General features: G+C 43.1%; 1 protein-coding gene across 1 annotated transcript; it reads left to right on the top strand.

Annotated features, from left to right (window-relative positions):
* The first annotated feature begins 364 nt into the window (after positions 1-364).
* Positions 365-3501, top strand: LOC144492377 (brain-specific homeobox/POU domain protein 3-like). The gene is made up of 2 exons (XM_078210376.1): positions 365-484; positions 1263-3501. Exons 1-2 carry the CDS (start codon positions 365-367, stop codon positions 2181-2183), a joined length of 1041 nt encoding a protein of 346 aa, XP_078066502.1. The 3' UTR covers positions 2184-3501.
* The last annotated feature ends 19871 nt before the right edge of the window (positions 3502-23372 follow it).

The raw sequence follows: 23372 nt of genomic DNA, 5'->3' as shown, positions 1-23372 counted from the left end.
TCACCACACATGCACGTGTACGTGGAGGGTTTGAAATAAGTGATAAATGTTTGCCACAAATTCCCCCCAAAGTCGGTGAGCAGGTTTATGCCGTATTTCTTGTGTCAGAACCGACATTCATCAAATTTCACCCGAGTGCTGGAAATGGCTGGAAGGAGCGGTTTGCAGCCGCCTGAGCCAATGGTGAGAGTGGATGGGCGGATCCAGCAGACCGCCTGCAGGTCGGGCCGTTCTGTACCAATGATCGGGGCCGAGGGGCGGCGTGTCCTCCAGGCTGCGCGGGTATAACTCAGCGAGAAGCGGATGGAGTGGGATAGGGACAGCGCCAGTTCAGCGCTCACCTGCACATGACCCACATGTAAACATGATGTCCATGAACAGCAAGCAGCCGTTCGGCATGCACCCCATTCTGCACGAACCCAAATACACCACCCTGCACTCCAGCAGCGAGGCCATCCGGAGAGCGTGTCTGCCCACTCCTCCGGTAAGTAAAGCGAACGAGTCCAACCTGCAACAACACACAGCGCTCCCTCACCCACCGCCTACCAGAAAAGCCACTCAATGTGTTTCAATTGCCTAGTTTTTGGATGAGATGTATCGATTGATTACAATTCATATCTGGAGCTCTGTCAAATTGCGTGGGCATTTGAAGTTTTTGTTTTAACTTTATTATTGTAATAATGTGTAAGGAGGCGGTTTGAGGTCTCCAGCGGAGGGGGGTTTGTGACATTGGTGTATGACAGGATGTCAATAATGAAATTGTACCAAAAGGAAACTCCTAAGTAGGTGCCTCGTGTAGTTATTTGTCAGGAAGCTTGTTTTGAATCGGTGCCATGTATATTCTGTTCCACTCTGGGTTAGGTTCACTGTAAACGCGCTGTACGGAACTAGCCTTTGTAATGTCCATATAATCGTTCATTACTTGCACCGCTTAGCAAGTTGTACGAATTGGCAATGTGCTCATGTGTGCATTGAGTGCACGCGTCCAGGTCCCATCAAAACAATTGTTTTTTTTATTATTTTGTGTGCTTTCATAACTGATTAAATGTTGCTGGTCCCGTTGGGTTAAAGAAATCCGTTAGCTCAGACTGCCAAGAGCGCAACGATGATTATGAAGGGACACAAAGAATAATGCTTATTAAAACAACGGGGCTGCCAGTGAAATGACCCTGTGTCTGGCCAGTTACAGCAGATTGGTACCGCGCTGTTCTCTCTTTTTGATGGGGATTCTGACAGTAACACGCTGTGCTTTTCCTTTGCAGTTGCAAGGCAATATTTTTACCGGATTCGATGAAACTTTACTGTCCCGAGCCGAAGCCCTGGCAGCTGTGGATATTGTATCGCAGAAAAGCCACCCCTTCAAGCCAGATGTCACCTACCACACCATGACCAGCGTGTCCTGCACTCCTACCTCTTCCTCTGTGCATCTCCCCCACCCGTCAGTGCTGACCTCCCACCCTCATCACCACCACCATCACCATCACCAGTCAGCCCAAGGCCTGGAAGGAGACCTGCTGGAGCACCTGAACCCTGGCCTATCCTTGAGTGGGATGGCAGGACCTGAAGTGGGCGCCACGCCATCGCATCCGCATGCCCACATGCCTGGCATGAACCACTTGTCACATCACCCTCACCACCATCAACCTATGAACATTGCCCATTCGCACGCCCTGTCGGCCCATATGGGCTTGGGTGGGAATGAGGGGGAAGCAGATCCCAGGGAGCTGGAGTCCTTCGCAGAGAGATTCAAGCAGAGAAGAATCAAACTTGGAGTGACACAGGCCGATGTTGGGTCGGCCTTGGCCAACCTGAAGATCCCAGGTGTGGGCTGTTTAAGTCAAAGCACTATCTGCAGGTTTGAGTCCTTGACTCTGTCGCACAATAACATGATTGCGCTCAAGCCCATCCTGGAGGCCTGGCTGGATGAAGCCGAGAGGGCTCAGCGAGAGAAAATGACCAAACCCGAGCTTTTCAATGGAGGGGACAGGAAGCGCAAACGCACCTCCATTGCAGCGCCCGAGAAACGGTCCTTAGAAGCTTATTTCGCCGTTCAGCCCCGCCCTTCCTCCGAGAAGATCGCAGCAATCGCAGAGAAATTGGACCTGAAAAAGAATGTGGTCAGAGTGTGGTTTTGCAATCAGAGACAGAAACAGAAAAGGATGAAATTTTCCGCCACACATTAAGATGGTTCTGTGCACTGCTTTGTCCTATTGAGACGATGCGGACCAGGATATAAATAACTTTTTGTTTTCTTGGTGAAGTTTTGCCCGAACGAAGCAACGGAAGGGGAATCACGCCGGCAGGATATGTCTGAAGAATTGAGTTTGAATTGTGTATATTTTGTACGGGTTTGAGAGAGAAGCAAGCCTTGTGTCTTGGTTTAGATGAGACTTCGATGACTTATCTGGCAATCATATTGTAACAAATAATCTCAACGAGACTTGAATAATGTTTAATCACATTCTTGTGAAAAAAAATCATGTTTGCTTTTCTATTGTAATAGGCTGTACATAGTCTGTGAATGAACTCTGTGCGTTTATCCTTCTTTATTTGAGCCAGCTGATCGAATTCATTGATCCGGGGTTGAATAACTACAGCTTGATGTGGACACGGAGCCGGGGCAGGTGGTGGCATTTATACCCTTGTCAAGTTCATTTAGAAAAATGACACATAAACAATTAGCTATGTAAGGACGGGTCATATTAATTCTATTGTACCTCTTGTATAGTCCACAGGTCTGTCTCTGCATGGTTTATACATCATTTCAGTTTAGTGAATGTCGCCATCACGATATGAATAGCAAAAAAATAAATAAAAATTAATAATAAATAAGTTTTAAATGTTTTGCAATAACTATTTACGAATGGTTTCCTACCTCATCCGCCCTGGGGGGGATTTTCACAGCGCTTTCTCTCTCCCTCCATTTATCTCAATCATAAATTTAATTTTTAAAAAAATTCTGGAAGGGATTCACAATGCATTGACAATCAAAATTACTTTAAAATATGTCGTGGTACAATAGACTAGTGTGTAAACAATGGGGACATATTACAGGTGGAAAGTTATAAGTGAGAGGCCAGGGACAATGTGAGTTTTAAAACGCAACTCACTAACTGGCAGAGCCTTGTCTTCCTGCTTTTATTTATTTGTTCTGCAAAATTCATTTTGCTAGTCTTATTTGCTGGAGGGTTGTCGCTGAGACCAATTTCCCTGTGTGTGTGTGTGTGTGTTTGTGTGTGTGTTGAGGCCGGTGCCTACATCCTTACACCCAGGTCTTTGTCCCCTCCACTGGCTGCTCCTGGCCGGGTGACTGAGTGTGCACTTTGTGAGCAGGTTAACTGGCACACCTGTTCGTACAACGCTCTATTCTCTCTGATGCTGATCTTCCCAACGGTTGGCTCCGATCTCAAGTGTGATTATTTATTTTACTTTACTGATTGTATATGTGATTTTTAATCAGATGTGACTCTGCAGAGTTTTCAATAAAACTAAGCACGCTGCAAAACGAAAGATTGGGGTCTTGAACTGAACGTTGCGTCAAATATATTTATTGAATGAATCGAATACAAACACGTTTGCTTTTAGAATACAAATTGCAGTTACATAAAGAGCAACAATTTGAAGCTCTATGAAAGCACAGGTACCCAGTGCACACAGCAATGTCCTACTCTTTCCACAGTTAAATCATTTTAGAAAAGTGACACTCCATTTAAGATCCAATTGAAACGTTTGAACGCAAGCTGCCCATGTATTCGATTCCAGTTCGCTCACTCTCTTCCTCCAACTCTTAGAAACAAGATAGAGAGGAAAGCTCGCATTCAGCCAATCAGCACCTCAGGGAATCTCTCTGTTTTATACTCTAGCTGGATGGGGGTCACCGTATCTTTAACAAAAGGCAGGTGGGCACTGACAGCGAGTTCAATTTCCCAGGTAGATCACTGTCTCCTGATAAATAGACATTCTGAGTCAACGTGCGGGGATTTAAAACACGGACACGCGGGTTATTGGTTGGATTTATTGCAACTGAAAATGAAACTAAAGTCTATCCCATAATGTTTCAGTCTTTAAACTAGCTGGGGCGTGTGAGGTGGGTGGCTGGGGGCGGGATGGGGGGGGGGGGGGGAGGTGGCGTGCTCACTATATCGAGCGAGATCACAAAGTACTCCTCTGAACAGATACATCATTTCGCTAGAAATAACCAGCACTCAATATCTCCATGAACACAACGATCACCCAGCTACGGGCGGCACGGTAGCACAGTAGTTAGCACCGCTGCCCCAGGGTTCAATTCCTCCCTCGGGTCACTGTGTGAAGTTTGCACGTTCTCCCCGTGTCGTGGGTTTCCTCCAGGTGCTCCGGTTTCGTCCCACAGCCCAAAGATGTCCATGTCCAAAGATGTGTAGTTAGGTGGATTGGTCATGTTAAATTGCCCCTTATTGTGAGGGGGATTAGCAAGGTAAATACGTGGGGTTACGGGGATAGGGCCTGGGTGGGATTGTGGTAGGTGAATACCGATGGGCCAAATGGCCGCCTTCTGCTCTGTGGGAATTCTATGATTCTACACTTTAGGGAACAGCGCAACTCTTCCTGAACATCGATCACACTATGTGGATTCGCACGGTCACTTGGATTAGTTTTAATTGAAGGCGTTTTTAAAAAAAAAAGCAGAACATGGAGAATGCTATTTGTTGCCTGTGCTAGTATGGGAAATTTTTGGAATAGAATAGAACATGCTATTATTAAGACACTGGGAGCAATAGCTAAATAACTACTGATCCATTAAGGTAATGAATCAGCAAACATATTGGAATTATGAGCCTGGAGTGTGGCAGCCGCTCCGTAACAGTGTAACTGCCTTTAACATTCAGGTGTGATCTGGGTCAATCGATCTTTTCAGCACCTTTCCTGTGGTGTCACCCAGCTCTCCCGCTCATTTTAACTTCACTGTTACCGGCCGCAAACCTTCCACTAAGCTGAGGAGGGAGCAGGCAACCAAGTAATAGGTCAGTCCATCTCTTGCCAGTTTAAGCTAATTCTTTCATACAAAAAAAGGTGAGGCTTAGTTACTACGAAAGTGAGAAGTCTGGAATTACTCATTCTAAACAAATGCAAGCAAACTTTTAAATTGTAAAACTAACCACTAACGACAGTGAGAAACGAAAAGGAGTAGGGAGCTAAGGAGCAGGAGATTTCGAGAATCGAGTGGGCAGTAAGTCCAGGCGGTCAGGTGCAGTGAGCACAGAGGCGGTGGATAAAACTAATCTTCTAATGGAACTGGCACCGCTTGTGTTTAGAAATACATCGACATCCTTCGATGGAAGTGATGGGTTTTTTTGTACAAAAAAAATAATTCAATGACAACGAATTTCACCCAAATCATCCACTTGGTCCAACTTTTAGGATATGAAAGGATAGATTTTATCTCCAAACGGATCTGGAAGCTTTTGATGCGCACGTGTTTACCTTCCAGGTCGATGGCCGCCGTTCTGTGTCAACACTTTAGGACAGGGACAAAGCTTAATGCCAGTTGCGAATCCAAAGATGAGTCACCATTGGCACTTTATACAACTTTTATCACGTTGTGTATGGTGGGGCTAAAGGTGCTTGTGAAGCAATGGATTTTTTTTGTTACTGTCTGCAGTGTGTCATTTTCCCAAGCTGTTAATCGGGCTAAACTCAATTTATCAACAAACATTTGTTGGCTAGTTGGTTTCATCTTGTAAAGCCTATCATGAATGAATAATGAATTCTGGCTGTTATGATACTATTGATTCTTGGTAAGCTGAGAGAGAGAATAACCCCTCGTGGATCATCATATCAAATAACTGTGGATGAACCCAAAGCTTTAGTTAAAGCGCCACTTCTTCATCAATGTTTCAGTCGGTTTTATTTTCTGTTTGTTGGGTCTGCCTGGATTTGTTTTGACAGCGGCCTGAGACACACTTAGCATTCGCTGCATGTTTTGGGTCACATCCGGTTTTTATTATTAATAATTAACTCCTTTGATTGAAGCATGGTCCGTGTGTGTGTGACTTTTGGACACTTTAGCCTCGATATTTCTACCCAACTGATACAACGATCACTGATACAATTTTAACACGCGCGAGCAAATTTTTTTTGTTATCAGAACTCTTGCAACCTTTCCCGGCTCCTGTGTTCATTGAAGAGGCAGACTTCCAGATATGTGTCCCCCAAACCTCCCCATTCTGCAACTGCGGAGGTACCGGGGAAGAAATGTCTCAGCTCCTGCTATTATTTCAGAACACATTCTCCCCTCGGGTGATCATTTTTAGCATCGGGATTGAAACAATCTATTGTATAGTTCTGGAGCAATTCCTTCATCACTATTTAATGAGGTGATGGCCAGGTGGCAAAGGTGCCCTCAACAACCAATGTGCTTGTAAACCAACACTACAACACCCAGACACATATTGAACGAGGCTGACCAATATAGCCCTCGCGGGGTGAGTTTATATCTGAAATATATATTTCGGTTCCTCTTAATGTTTCACTTGCCCAGTAGGTACTGCTTTACCCGCTCTGTGATTTCCCCCTGTTTTATCATACTTTAATTCAATCATTCATTCAACAAAAAGATAGAAACACACGGGGGATTGGGGCTACACGAAATGCTTTTCACTTCATAGTTTTCCCGAATAAAATAATGCGGAAGGAACCCGCGTTTTAAACAGAAATTCTTATCTATGGGCAGTGTGTGGGATGGAAAAAAAATAACAGTTCCAATCTGTGAACTCTTTCTCAAATATATTCAGTGGTGATCATCTATTGGGCTATTCCAGACAAATCTATAAATCGGTCTTGTATTTCTGTTTCCCCCTTATGTCGCTCCTCGGTTTTCCTTGAACATGTCACAGAGTCCACACTGCGCCAGGGGAAGGAAAGTATGCAACTCCGAAGTTGCTACCGTCCGCGGGGCTGCCGAGCCAGACTGCGAGAATAATTCCTATTATCATCTTATTCGCTGTCTGCCGCTTTACAGTCTTGAATTACTAACAAGGTACCGGAGGAGCTGTGGCACGCCGCCGATCTGTAATACGACAATATTCTAAATTATTTTACCCCTGCCCATTTATGTAAATCATTAATGGGAGTAAAATGTTGGAAATTAATAGATTGCATAGCGGAAGATGACAAGCGGCTAATTAGACTTATATAATTAGGATTATTTTGGCTATTCATGAAGGAGATTGAGAGAGGGGAATCTCTGTGGGAATACAAATTCAGTATTGTTCCCTTCTCATTCATTGCATTTACGCTAATGTGTGTGCAGTTCCCCAGTGCTGGGAGGACCGCCGTGACCGCCTAGCCAGGGACATGTTTGCAAATCTGACGGCAAGGAAGACACAACTAATGCTTTTGTCTGTCTTTAAATTATACATGGGGACTCAGTTGTATAAAATGGCATAAAATTCCACCTTGTTCACATGGGTTACCGCATAAGCTGTCTTTCTGAAGGAACACATATTTTTTTAATATATCATTCCCCTACCTCAATCTGAGTGAGCATTCAGATATAGTTAATTCACACCGAAATTCAAACGTGTGGGAGAATCTGCTGACCCACTTAAGTCTCTATTCATTTCACAACACACCCCATGCTCAATTTTGCCCGTTTAGATGCGCACCTATGGTATGTGTGACATTTACAATCTCGTTGCTATTTCCTATTTGAGATTGCGAGAGCCCGTTATTTGGTATTAACAATACAAATACAGATAATCAGAACAAAACTAAGTTTGCCTGTCTGATCACACTATGTGGATTCGCATGGTCACTTGGATTAGTTTTCATTGAAGGCGTTTTTTTTTAAAAAGCAGAACATTTTTTCAGTTAAAGAAACAAGCTAAAACCCTTCACTGCCTTTCGTTTCTGCTGACTCTTTTTTTCCATGAAGCGGAAAGCGCATTTTCATAAATAGACCTTGGTGAAGTGATGACTCTAAAAAATTAATGAAGTCTGAGTCCTGAGTGGAGCCTCGGGGCCATCGGAGAATAATTTAACCACTACATTATCATCGCTTCCTCCATAGCGCTGGACTGGACGCTGTGTGTCTCTGAATTAGACACAGCAGCTAAAACGATCGAGTCGCAATGTATTACTTGAAAAGATGCAATGATGTTTTTAAAAAAAGAAACATCTGTGGGAAAGGAAAAGGGGAAAATGTCGAAAAGTTACTCTTAAAATATCGCCCCATCTGTTCACCCATCCACCCACCCACACACACACACAAAGCATCTCAGTGCATTACTTTTAAAAGTTTTAAATGCACCCAATGCAATATTAATCAACCGCGTTAATATAAGTTAAGGTTGTATTTTCCTGTGCAGACAGTTGGAGCGCAGACTTGCAATGCCCGCACTCCCAGTTACTTTAAACAGCCGCTTTCCCAGTTTAGCGGCTCCAATAGCCAGGACACAAGGTAGGAAGAGCTAAACCTTTCATTCCTTATTTCGCACGGAGCAAACACCAAACTGCCGCTCTCTTCTTAGCTTAATAACTAAATGCTATTCGCTGCTTCAACCTGAGCGCGTTTTTTTTATAAATCGTGTAATAATTAGCAGAGGGGATAATATAATTATGCATCTTAGCATCTCGTGTGACTAGAACAATGTAATTAGCACATTATTCAGAGATAATAGTTTAATTGGCATCAAAATTAAACACAATCAATTAACTGTGCGCTGGAGACTATTCAAGGCGGAGGCGGTGGAACGTAATCTGTACCAGTTGAAAAAAAAGTCCAAAAAAACCCCCCAAAATATTGTCTTCCCGCGCTCTGCACGCGATGGTTTAAAGGATAGTCGCCCCTATCCTGCGATGAAGTGCAAGTCATAATACATGCATTATTTCTAGTCTTATTTAACTTGTTGCTCTATGTGGAAAGTGGAATGTTAACCGGGTGGAACCACCAATTCGCGGTCCCTTGCGGTAATTTGTTTGGCAAAGTTCTCCTGTGGGCAGGGGATGCGTTCAAATGGGAACAGAGAGAAAGCCAAACGGCTCGTCCATCTTTCATCACTTTATTGGGAGTTCACTTAGGCCGGGGAATGGTCTCAGTGCTCTGTGTCGCCGTTCCTTTGGAGGGAAGAGTTGGGCCATTTATTTATTGTTGTATTTTAGTGACACTTCTCGTGATAACGAGCCTTTTGATACAAAAACAGAAAATGCTGGAAAATCTCAGCAGGTCTGACAGCATCTTTGATGAGCCCTTTGGGAGAACTGTCCGATAGAAAGCTGCACTCTTGTTGCAGAAACTTTTTCTCTGCCCCGCTCTTAGGATATATTTACATTTACTCCAATCGAAGTTTTCATTGTCAGACGATATCGTGCTATGGATAATGGGAAATTGAACAATCTATCAAATTACTGTAAACTCTCTATCCCGATTAATTGAGTTTCAGTTAAATTACAGAAAACTGGGCGATTCCAAAATTAGCAACTTGTTGGCCAAACCGTTGTTCCCAGTTTATTCCTGGTGTGGCGTGCATTCTGCTAACCATTCCCGCTACATGCAACTTTCCAACGCGAACCACTGCCGACACAGTAATACAATTCAACACTATTTATACAACGAAATACAGATCCCATTTCTTCGCCTAATGTATTATTTATTCCTGTATTTATATTTAATCTGGGAGCCTTCGACCGATGATTCCTATAACATTGTAATTGCCGGAAAACCTCTATTATTATACATTCGACGTGTTTTCATTTTGAACCTGTGATCAGGTTTGATTTTAATCGCTCATTTGTTCCAATATAAGCACAGCTCTTACACCACCACAGATGAAATAATTCATGAATTTACACGTGACAGGACGCCTAGTTGTTGTTGCCGGCAATCAAAAGCAATAGGACATATACAAAATAGAATACAAACATAATATAGTTCACACATCCACAGGTACAACTTACACGTTCACCAGAGTTTGTACTGAGACCAAGGGTAGGGTCATTTGTTTAATTCTCCAGATAAAGGATGTGAGTAATGACCAACAACAGCGTTTTTCAAGTTATGCCAAAATATAGTTACTGGGGATGGTAATGCACAAAGAATTTACTAAGTCTGGAATCTGGTAGCTGGTCCACGTAACACTGCCAAGGTAATTTCTAGTCTTCAGTAAATTCGAGGCACATATAATGTCTTTTTCATTTGAATGAAACAGAAAATATAATTGTTTTAAATGGAACCCGTTTTACACCTTACGATATCCACATTTTTAGTGTTAAATTACATAACTTTGAATTGAAATTACTAATGTGGTCACCAGCACATTTATCTTGCAGATTAAGGATGTCACAACAGTTAGCAAGTGGCAATTAGTTTATCCACCCCCATAAATTGTCAACTTATATTGTTCGTTGAGTTGGGTTCATTAGCATAGAACGTGGCAGTATTGCAATGCCCTAGGTAATCAGTCATTGCTAAGAGTAGGTTATGGTCGAACAGTTCGGTGCTTTGGATAGCTCATTGCTAAAGGCAGAGAGGCTTCGGGCGCAGACCCCTGGCCAGCGTATTGTTGAGGAAGGGTCACATTATCCCAAATCCAGGTGTTTTGGACAGCTCGCTAAAGAAGGCTTCTTGTCTATTCACACTTCATTGGCAGCTCATTGCGGAAAGAGGAACATTAGTCCCCCAATCGTGGCCCTGGTTGTAAAACCATTCCATTCAGTACGTCGGACAGCTCACTGCAGAGGAAGAGTCTGACCCCAGGTGCCAATCGCTGATGTGCAATTCAACGCAATAATCAGAACATTCAAATATGTTTCATTGACAGTTCCTTCAAAGGGCTTGACAAAAAAAATCACATCAATTAAGGAATGCCATTTGCAAATATGAAAACTGTACAAGACCTTTATCTTGATTTCAGTAAAATTGCAAATCTTTTATATAGAAATAGCCAACAGCCTCAAATATAAAATTTCTATCATAAACTTTGCAGTGATTTAAACCAATAAAACATATGCACTCAACTAAATTGGATTTGAGCTAGCTATCTGGTATGGTGCGATCACTCTTGTTTTAATATGGGAATGTGATCACTTTGACCTCGTTTTAATACAATATGCACGTATTTAATACTGACTTTTAATTTGCTTTCGCCAACTGTCTGCGATAGGCAATTCTAACTGAGAGAAGCCGTTCTGCTTCAGTGGCCATGAATATCATGTGAAGAAATGTCAGCCATTAAATGTCACAGCAGATCCCCCAAATCCACAGTCATTTCAATATCTTATTTACTCATCAATCTCCGGCGGAGGAGCCAAAGTTGTTGACTTTCATGCGGTCTGAGATTTTGTTGATTTAGCATAAAAAATTAATGGCCGAGTTTCAGGTCCTCTGGCATACTCATTTCTTAAATAAATCCACCATTTAGAAAGATAAATATTCGGCTGCTTGAAGATGACCTCCTCTCAGCCGCAGGCTAGGGGATTCCAGTTATCCCTGTCCCGCTCGGCCGGGAGAGAAGAGTGCTCAGAAGCACTCATTTGACAGCACTCCCACCTCCCAAGTACAGGTTCCTGGTGCTACCAATAAATCGATACTACACCTATGCCAAAGTGGAGTGCGACTGAATGAGGCTTCGGCCCCAGTTCTCCCTTTGGAAAAGTACAGAAATGTACACAGGGCTCACTCACAAAGCATCCCTTGCATTTTGGCCTCAGGACTCTGGATTTAAACATGATAAATATCGCACCTTTCCTCTCAGTCACATCTCAAACATTTAAAGCAGAAATCTGCATGAAGGCAATTGTTTAAACTAGCGATTAATCTGATGTGAGCACGGGAGGATGTGCCACCCCTCTCACAGCTGCAGTGCTAGCTAACTCCCGTGATGGGAAATAATTAAAAAGCCGCGAAAATATTGATTCCATTATTAACCTTTTTTAACCTGTGCTGCGCATGCAGCGAAGCCGAGTGAGCAATTCTCATTTACAATTTCTATATTTTAATGTAATATTCATTGGCGTGGATGATAGCACCGAGGAGAGCTACTCTTCATTTACCTGATGAAAACTCCAGTTTGGCAGCAGTGTTTGGGGAGTGTGTGATTAGACAGTGGATCTTGAAATTCAGCAGAACCCCAGATGACACCGTGATCTTTCACGTCTTTATTTTGAACGTCTGCAAGACGAAGCGCCTAATGTAGTGGCAGATTTGGGCTGTGGATCAATATTCATAAGGGTGCATTATTATATTTTTGCTGCATTGTATTTTTTTGCACCGCAAGTGCACGGCCCAGTAAGACAATTAAGGACTTAAAGCAAAGCCCTTGCTGTCCCTTCAGCATTTGAAGAAGCCTCTTCTAAATTTACCTAAACACAGATTTAGGATTTCCTATGCCATGTTGCATCTGAAGCAATTGGCATGTTGTCCCCACCCCCCACCCCCCAACCTCCCCCCACCCTTTCCCCCCATGGCTATGGTAACTAAATCGGTAAAACAGCCAAGATGTAAAAAAGTACGGTTGGGTAGTCTTAGGTGCTAGTTGAGTTGATCTCAACTCCAATAACCGTAAATGTGTTCTTATCGATTTCAATGATTAGGGAGCTGAATATTCATGACTTGTCTCCGTCAACAGTAGGTTACCAAAACTAAATGTCAAGAGTGACACCTGACACATGAGTGAGAAAGCACAAACTGTGGAGCGGGGGCGGGGTCCATGTTTACTGGGGAGAAAGTTTCACATCCTGCGATCAATTCACTTTGGAAGTGTACTCACGAATATTTTACGGTCATTCATAACAGGCAGTGATCGCACAGCGAGATCACACACACGCTAAATGAAGCGAATGAGCAGTTTTAGATGCTGTTGGCTGATGGATGAAACCATTGAACTCTTGGCAGGAGCTATTTTGCTTCCATCTGAACAAGCAGTTGGGGATTCAGTTTGGGAATTTACCTGAAATTTGACTTATTGCTGTCACATGTATTGGTATTCAGTGAAAAGTATTGTTTCTTGCCGGCTATACAGGCAAAGCGTGCCGTTCATGAATAAGGAAAGGGAAAGGTGCAGAATGTAATTTTACAATCATAGCTAGAATGTAGAGAAATATCAAGTTAATATAAGGGAGGTCCATTCAAAAGTGAGGTAGGTCAATTCAAATGTCAAGCTAAGCTGTCCCCTATGCCCTATAAGGCGCCAATGAGTTTCATAGACCCTCAGCAAGGCGGACAGGAAGCTATACACATTTCCCCAACCCGAAACGCGCCGTTGATGAAGGAAGTTGAGGTGTCCAGGACTTGAAACATGCATCAGTCTCGTCCGAACCTGCATTAAGGTTTTAACATCCCTTTGAGGCCCCACTTTAAGATTGGTTTGCCCTGAGGTAGTCAGCATTCAACAAAAGCAAACTTTGGAAGTAACTGCTATCTACAAAGTGAATTTATCAAATATACTTCATGTCGAGTCCGGGAGGAGCGCTTTAAAGAGAGTTCATTGCTGCTCGCCGTCCGGCTTTCTCTCCAATCCCCTTACCTTTTCTTTCCTAAAGACCGCTGTTTTTGCCAACAGCGACTCAATCTTCCTTAACTGAGTCTTGGTATTATTGGCTCCATACTGCTAAATGCTGAGATCCAATAATCAGGGGCGCTGCCGCTCTCATCACCTGGGCATTCAAAATGTCTAGATCCTGATCTCTCAGCAGCTAACTTATTTCCTCTTAATTTACGCTTAGAATGTCCGAATCTCTGACAATGATTTTATTCCAATCCATTTTAGTGTCCTTTCTTCCCAATTTCTGGGAATGGGAAGAATATTTGTACAGAGAAAAATAGTTAGATGTGACTGAATTGTCTAAACTGCATGTTGAAATAACTGATGGATTTTAGAAATAGAACAAAATGAAACAAATGTTAAAACCATCAGTTCTGTTATCAGAGCCACATTCCTCTCATCTCTACCCTTGTTTTCTCATATTTTATCATCAAGATTCTTTTAAATATCCCATGTGAAATGTACTCTACCCATTCTATAGGCTGAAACACAAGGAAAGTTCATTTCATCTTTTTAGAGATAAAGCGCTATTGAAAAGTACAAATCGGATAATGCACTATTGAAACTAAATCGAATGCCCCTGAACTTGTCCATATTTCTGGGTTCACCTATTTTGCATGATTTGAGCATGCCTTGGGTTTGCCTAATGTCTTGAATGTGGGCATGAGGAATGAATCAAGCATTGCTACAGCCCTAACACATCTACAGGAGCTTAAAGGGGAAGTTGCTGTATTTAGAGATAGCTACAGAAATATGCTACATAGCTGAAGACATGCTTTAAACAGCTTCAGGGTAGTCTGGATAAAGTCCTGTGGTCTGTATGTCCAAAAATCATTGATGGCAATCCCAGAGCTGGGAGGGAACTCTTTGTAAGATTGAATATTACCTGAGGACTTTGCAATTCAACAAGTTCGCACGGTGGCACAGTGGTTAGCACTGCTGCCTCACAGCACCAAGAACCTGTGTTCGATTCCTGGCTTGAGCCACCGTCTGTGTGGAGTTGGCACATTCTCCCCGTGTCTGTGTGGGTTTCCTCCCACAGTCCAAAGATGTGCAGGTTAGGTTGATTGTCCATGCTAAATTGCCCCTTAGTATCAGGGGGACTAACTAAGGTAAATGCATGGAGTTGTGGGGATAGAGCGTGGGTGGGACTGTGGTCAGTGCAGACTCGATGGGCTGAACGACCTCCTTCTGTACTGTAAGGATTCTATCAAGTTCCTACATTCCCTTGTCAAAATGTTCCCTCTGTTCTGAGCTTCATTGCTTGTTGCACTCTGATGACTAATATCTGGGGCAGCTATGTTGTAAGGACTAAAGTTTGATACATTGCAGTCATACTTTCAGAGATTGAGGAAACAAAGTGCAACTGACCAGCACATATGGCAGAAATACTGCTTTCAGTAAACATTCTCCCAAAAAAATTCTTAGGTGTCGAATTCTAAAACTGGAGTAAACCACGCTGGTTTTTTCAATGAATCTCCCACACTCTGTGCACCGCAGAGTACCTCATCGTGAATCACGCTAAAAATCAGTGGCTCTATGCCCAGTGGGTAGTGCCAAGGTGCCCCTTGGGCATTGGCACTTTGCCCCATGGCAGTACCAGGGGGCCCAGACTGGTACTGCTGTGGCATCCCCAGCAACTGACCCTCTTGGGGACCTCGACTTCCCCCCACCACCACCGTTCCCCCCCTCCCCCACTCACTCCAGGGTTGGGCTGCCAGCTCCCCACAAGTGGGGAGCTATAGTAAACCCTGCTGGAGTGAACCACTCCTGGCATGGGGGTGGGGGGCTGGGGGGGGTGGGGTGGGAGGGCGGTGGTGGAGGATAGCGTGCCCAGAAATTTCAGTCCCAAGCCTGCTGATAGTATTTAAATAGCATGTAAATGAGCTGCTGCATATATTGGGCCTGATTTTACCATTTGGAGTCTAAGTGCCGAATCTGGGCGTCAAATAGATCCACGCCTGGAATCCTTTTTCCAGGGTGCCCATATGTGGTTGCCGGCTCCGGTCCGATTCACGCTGTGGGCGGGGCTTAGTGCTGGTGGACCGATCGGAGCTCTGAACTGTGCATGCGCAGTTCGAAAAAAATCTGACAGAGCGCACCCGGGCGCGAAAGAAGAAAAAAGCAGAAAGCAGAGAGAGCGGCGCTCTGACGATCATCCTGGTCGGAGGGGGGGGGGCGGGGGGAGGGGGGTGGGACCCAGATCATCCTCTGGTCGGGGGTGGGGGGTCCGCTGCCAGTCTGCGGCCGATCCCTCCTCACGGAATAGACGTGCGGCCATGCCATCCCACAAAACCTTCAGAATGAAGCAATTCCTCGCTAAGAAGATGAAGCAGAACCGGCCGATTCCACAGTGGATCCGCATGAAAACCGGCAACAAGATCAGTACAAGTCCAAGAGGAGACACTGGAGAAGGACCAAGCTGGGCCTGTAAAGGGATACACCATCACTGGTACACTACCAGCTACAGATTACTCTTCCCTGCAGGGTTAAGAGAGCGGGAGAGATGGCTGTGGCTGGTAGTGAACCAGTGATGGTGTATCCCTTTACAGGCCCAGCTTGGTCCTTCTCCAGTGTCTCCTCTTGGACTTGTACTGATCTTGTAGCCGGTTTTCATGCTGATCCACTGTGGAATCGGCCGGTTCTGCTTCATCTTCTTAGCGAGGAATTGCTTCATCCTGAAGGTTTTGTGGGATGGCATGGCTGCACGTCCACTCCGGCAGGAGGGATTCGTTCCTCCGGTGGGGAGGAGGGATCGCCCGCAGAGTGGCAGTGGACCCCCCTGCCCCCTCCCTCCCCACCAATCGGCTGCAGACTGGCAGCGGACCCCCCCCCCCCCGACTAGAGGATGATCTGAGCCCCACCCCCCCTCCTCCGACCCACCCCCGACCAGAGGATGATCTGGGTCCCCCCCCACCCCCTCCTCCCCACACCCCCAACCAGAGGATGACCTGGGTCAGAGAGCCGTTGGAGGCTCTGACCCCGCTCTTCGGAAGCTGCAGCGACGACTTCAGACTTTTATTTTGCAGGTCGCTTACAGCGCGGATGCGGAACGGACCAGAAGACGGTAAAGTGGGATTTGGCGGTGGAGTTGGGCGCGCGGTTCATTAAGTCGATTTAAGTACATGCAAATACATTTAAATTATCAGGCCGCCCGATTCGGGCATGGGCCGGACCTGCGCCTGAATCGGGTGTCGGTAAAGCCGCGATCTGCTCGGGATCAGGTGCAGATCACGGTATAGCCCGACGCCCAACTTTACCGCGATTTCGCACCCGAAAACGGGCACAAAGTTTTGGTAAAATCGGGCCTGTTATGTAGTTCTGTGCCGATTTCCAGCACAGAGCTGATGGTGCTGGAAATCCGGCGCTGGAAGATGCGCAGAGGCCAGGATGCCGAGCGCAAATCATGCGAATCGGCTATTAGAATCTCCCAGCTTGCTGCGCTGAAAAAGCAGTGCAGCGGAATGAGAGAATCACCCCCCCTCGATCCTACTGTTCCCCCTTAACATCGAGAAAGCATTCTCAGAACTGCACTCATGGAGTCAAGTGCCTTTTCAATATTTGATCTGCCATTTCAACATGTCTGGCAGAAGTCTCCATTCTGAGGGAACATAGTAGAAGCTGCATGTGACAAGAACCTCTGCAAATTCCCTCCCTCATCCTTGAACATCGCTGTGCATCAACCCTTCACCATTGCCATTCTACTACTACCGGTTGAAGATACTATGGGTTAAAACACATCATTCTCTTAAAGGCACTAACTTGAACACTGCTCCATAGATCAGAGAGTGTGAGGTAAGACAATGCTCGGTACTAGTAAAAGTATTATGTGAAAGTTACAATGGGCATGTTTGTAGCCATTTAACATACATAAAGTTTAAAGTTTATTTATTAGGGTCACAAATAGGCTTACATTAACACTGCAATGAAGTGACAGTGAAAATTCCCTTGTCTCCACACTCCGGGGTCTGTTCAGGTACACTGAGGGAGCATTTTGACATGGTAAATACACCTAATAAGCACATCTCTCAGACAGTGGCAGGAAACCGGAGCACCTGGAGGAAACCCACACAATATATAGGGAGAATGTGCACGTCCGCACATACAGTGACCCAAGCCAGGAATTGAACCTGGGTCCCTAATGCTGTGAAGCAGCAGTGCTAACCATGCTACCCTATCCTATGCACCTTCATCCCAGCCTCCTCTGGCACTGGAGCACTGTCTTCTGCTGAGAAAACACCATATATATTGCATTGTACTTGCAATCACAATGCCATTGATCCAGATGAGGGTTTGTATATTTTAATGGCTAAGTAGACCTCTTAATAATGATTGTTGTGCAAGCACAAGCAGGGCTAACAAATTTAAATATTGCTCCTCCTGAGACGTTGGGGCTTCTTATGATGATTGCCATTATATTCTGTCCACACTTCGTATGAGTGCGTATGGGGACGTCTTAGAATGGGTCTAAAAGTCGGATCTGAAACTCAGTATGTGTTTGACCATGGCCCACACAAGCAGAATAATAGGAATATCTGAAAATCATAGCTTGCAGTTTCTACTTTGTTATATTTAGCAATACGTTTGTCAGTTTTTTTCTACAGTTTTTCACATGCCCACATTTTGTCGCTTTTAATTATATGTGGGCCATACCGGAATGTAATAATTAGCTGGCCTTCCTAATTTTATCAGTATTTCCTATACACAAAGCAATCAGCAGTTTGCTGATGCAGGATTCTATATCAAATGAGCCTATTTACTTAATTTTGCATGTAACATTTGGCAGCTGCATAAGTGACAACCACAAACCTTTATTCACTTTACCTAACCGGTAAATGGATTTCTTAATTGCTGTATTGTCGGATGCTTTCCTTCAGTTTAGGTGTTAAACCACAGTCTTTCCCCATGTTACAGGTGGACCAAACAAAAAGAAAGGAACTGAAGAAATGCAGACTTCTCGATCAACCTTTTTCACTCAACTACAACAACAACAAAGGAAACCACCAACAATGGATGAGCTGATCAGTCATCTAATATAGTTTATTATGTGGGATCCTGTAGTGTTCAAAACTGTCTACTGCATTTGGCCATTTAAGTAGTCTCACAACACCAGGTTGAAGTCCAACAGGTTTAGTTGGTAGCACGAGCTTTCGGAGTGCCGCTCCTTCATCAGGTGAGTGCCTGATGAAGGAGCAGCGCTCCAAAAGCTCGTGCTACCAAATAAACCTGTTGGACTTTAACCTGGTGTTGTGAGACTACTTACTGTGCCTACCCCAGTCCAACGCCAGCAACTCCACATCCTGGCATTTTGCTATATTAGAGACTGAACTTCAAAAAGCAATTTGTCATTTATAAAGTGTTTTGACACATCCTTAGAACTTAATCAGGCATTTGAAACAAAACTAATGACAAAAATGGAGGGTGTAAATGAACCATTTTGCCTACAGTGGATCACCTAGTACTTCCTTAATTGCTGACCAGAGCATACATGTAGGAGTAATATGGATTTCTTCTACACACAAAAACAGAAAATGCTGGAAAATCTCAGCAGGTCTGACAGCATCTGTGGAGAGAGAATAGAGTCAACAGGCCCAATTTTATCATCACGTTGCACCCGTTTTTGGGCACGAAAACTTGGTGAAGTCGGGCGTGAGGCGAGTAGCGAGATCCGCGCCCGCTTCCACACTGGTTCCCCCTTTACCAAGGCCTGCTGATTTTTTTCAGGCAGAGTGCATATGGGGGCACCTGAGAACAGGTCTAAAAGTCAGATCTGAAACACTCCCAGTTTCAAGCCTGCCCAGCACTTAGAATCAAAATGGTAAAATAGGGCCCAACGTTTCAAGTCTGGATGACCCTTCATCAGCGCTCTGCTGAGATTTCACAGCATTTTCTGTTTTTGTTTCAGATTCCAGCATCTGCAGTATTTCGTTTTTGTATTATGGATTTCTTCTATCTGTTTCCACAAACTACGTAAGTATAAATTACACCCTGGGATGCAAAATGGATTGCTTGAGGCACATTCTTCAGAAGCTTTCTTGATACCTTTCTGTTTGTAGGTGCCAATCCATTCAATTTGGTCAGCTTGACACCTTATCAGGTATAGTCAGGCCTAGTGATATGTTTGTGTTTGAATATGGAACCTTCTAATAGTTCAATTATGTTAATACATTTAAATTGCTAAACCACTCAATTCAAGACTATTGACCCACTGAAGGTTCAGGTTTGATTTCTATTTGAAAACTGCAAAATATAGTCAATGTAATTTAATTATGATCAATTCAGCTGTTAATGTATTTTATTTTGATCTACTTTCAAAGAAGTGTGAATGGTATGAATGCAGTTAGCTATATCTCAGTTAACGGTCAGTCTGGAAGTTTAAGCCAGTAATGAAACTGGGCTAGATATGGTCCCATCATAATGTTTTGTCAAACAAGACATATGTGATCATTTTTTTAGCGTTATATTGAAGAGTAGCACAAGAGAAATGTAATTTTGTGCGGTTATTTTTCAGAAGCAGTAAAGATTGTAATTAAAGTAATTATATTGATTGAATTGAATGTTATTCACTTATCTAGTTAATGTTAAATTAGTTTGTTGCTTTGTGCTTCTGCACTATTTGAGGTCGAACTTAGGTCTGGCATTGTGATAAATCCATCAACAAAGAACCATGAGGCCATGTGGCAGTATAATCCGCAAAGTTAGAATTTGGTGGCAAGTATTCTCTGTTTACTCTCATGTCTTGTTACATTTTGATAGACACTCATACGATAAAGTCAAACTCTGGTCCAAAATGAATTCCACATCTACTTGGAATGGTATTGGCACTCAATGCCAGTCGGATGTCCATCTTCCATAATAACAAAATAGTGATGTATAAATGCAAGTTCTTTTTTCACTTCTTTTGCACAAATGCACAGAAGCTTTTCTATCAGTTATTGAGGTAGATAAAAGTGTTTAAAAGATATAAAACAGTCATGCAACGTTGGAAAGATTTATTTTGCTGTTAGCATGAGTAGGCTTAATATTATCAGCCAGCAGAAAATATGGACTGCATTATGATTGTGCGAGGAGCCATTAACTTTTGATAGTATCAACTCCAACAAATGCCAGAGGTGCAGAAATTAGCCCATGGTCTGAAAAAACTGCTTTGTCTTTAATGCATTCATATAACTTCAATAAATTGTAATATTGTGCGTACATTTCATGAGATTACAGAGCAAGACCACTAACATTTCAAGTGGATATAAACAGATCAAAGTGTGTATTTGTATTTATAGCTTGCAGCATCATTCTGAATAGGGGTATGGTTCAAAGAACACCTTTGGCTTCTGCACTATTTAATGCCAAATGTACTACAGCTCACCATCCTCTGGTATTGCGATCATTGGTTCAGCGCTCCATGAATCTGAGTTAAGAGACGTTAGACCGCATTTAGGACTGATTTTCTAAAGTTTCTAACAGGAAAGAATGGTGGTAATCTGCTGAGTTGAGAAGCAATCTTTGATCTGGTGATAGAGATAATGCATTATATAAAGCAAGTTTTAATTAAATTCACACGAATATAGTAACACTACTCCAAAAAAAAATATTTTTCACACTGTGCTTTTTCTGACCTGTTTTGTTCATGTGCTGATGATCGTGATCCCAAATCAGGTGGCTACTACAGCTTCGCAGTCTCAACTCAAATGGTAATGGCTGTGGTCAAAAACTTTTTTTTAACCTGAAGAGCTTTTTTAAAAAAAATGCTAAAAATAAAAACTATCGGGAGCCACGAGATGAAAATTCAGGATTTCTAAGCTAAACACATTGCAATTTGCCAGTGTCATTGGCATAATACACAACTTGCATATATAACAAATAAAACATATGTATTAAATTTATATACCATAGAAAAAATCAAATCTAAAATAGACCTAACTGAATCACCACTTTTTTTTTCTTTATAGAATTAAGGCATTTTTTTCGGCTATTGATTTTCATAGTAAAAAAATGCTCCTAACTTTTTCTTCAGATGAATTTATCATTTGAAGTGTTGGAGCATTTTCAGAGACTATGTATTAAACTGGCTTTCATGGGAAGGATTCCCCTTCTTAATAATGGCTCAGTTAACACAAAGACTCATGGAGAGAGTATTCTGGTAAAAGACATTTCTTTATTTTCCAAGTTTGGTCAATGTGCGAGGGAGAGAGATTTGGGGCAGTTCCAAATCAACTCTGAGATTACAACACTCTCAGTACTACAATTATACAATTTTGAAAGCCATTTGCCCACCCCAAGCTCACCCCAGCTGGATATTAGCCAATCATTATTGGTATAGATTATTTACCTTGGCCAATAACATTTACCCTCTGACAGCATGGGACTACATGATCAGTTTGTGGACCTTAAGAGTCTTTCGCACAGTCTCCTGATACTTTACAGACCCTCTTATCTGGTGCAATGTATATCCTATTCATCAGGGCTGTCTGGGGCCCCTGGTGTATCCTTGGTCCAATGTGTTTGCTATTATTAGAACTGTTGGCCCTTGATAAAAGTTGTTCTTCCCTTTGCTCAATAGTTGTATTGTTCTGAGGAATGTGGTTCTTTTTATTTAACTACATCCCATCATGCCTTATGAGTGTTGTGTCATTGGCTAAGGTGTATGCTTTTAATACTGAATATATTTTCAAAAATACATGTCTAGATTCTCTAACAGTGGTTATAGGTGCCTCTATGCAAACAGTATTTTTCAGGCACTTTGTAAATTTTCTTTATTCTATTCACTCTGATCTAATCTACCCTGATCTATTAGTCTTTTAATCCCAAGTTATTCTAAATTCCCTCTTACATCTGGTATAATATAACAGCAATACAACCATAAAGCTGTCCTCTCACCAAAGACATGCCTTGTTGTAACAATATCAATTGAACAGATGCAGTTAAAGCACCATTAGCTTTTTTGTTAAAATATTACCATGACATTATAAGGTGCAGGATAATGATTAGCCTTGTATCACCGCAATTAAAACAGGACTCTTGCATTTCTGGATTTAGGCTGAGATTTTCCAGGACATCCTCCCCACCTCCCCGCGAAAATCTTCTAGTCCCACTGGAAGCCAATGGAGTTCTGGCTGGCCCACTGCACCCACCCCCCACGGTGGGACCCGTTACGGTGAGGTCAGAAAATCCAGAAAATTAATGAAAAGCACCACATAAGTACAAGTCTCTCTTCCTTAATGCAATCTGACAGGAAAGCTTGGAAAGTCGCAAATGAGATGTTGAAGAGCCACACAATGCTCTGGAGTTGAATGTTGCCAACTCCTCAGTTCAGGAGAAGATTCAATAATCTTTTACCGTTTTTATTTTATCAATGAGTTAAAATTTGCTTGGATCCCCAATGCATTACAAAATTTTGCATAGGGCACAAACAGAACTAGGCAGATTAATTTCACTAATCTTCAAGGAAATGAATATACTCCCAAGAAAATGTGTGGGTTGAACCTTCCCTCTTATCGCTCGTCCTGTGACATGGTGACACAGCTTAATAAAATGTCATCAGTGAATAATGAGTTTCTTTCATAGGAAATAACAAATGATCTACAGGCTAAATCCATTCCCCAAAAACTGAACTAATCCAAACTATGTTAAATTGTACAACAGTCCCAGCAAGCCATGACACTAAATAACACAACAGTGCCCCACAACATCATACCAGTCCAAAATAAAGAAATGCCTATATTTATATTTCAGTTGTGGGACATGGGCATCGCTGGCTGGCCAGCATTTATTGCCCATCCCTAGTTTCCCTTGTTCAGAGGGCAATTGGAAATCAACCACATTGCTGTGGGTCTGGAGTCACATGTAGGCCAGACC

The sequence above is a fragment of the Mustelus asterias genome, chromosome 4, assembly GCF_964213995.1.
Source record: "Mustelus asterias chromosome 4, sMusAst1.hap1.1, whole genome shotgun sequence".
Lineage (NCBI taxonomy): Eukaryota > Metazoa > Chordata > Chondrichthyes > Carcharhiniformes > Triakidae > Mustelus > Mustelus asterias.
Note: the sequence above shows the minus strand (reverse complement) of the source record. Positions and strands in the feature narration are given on the sequence as shown.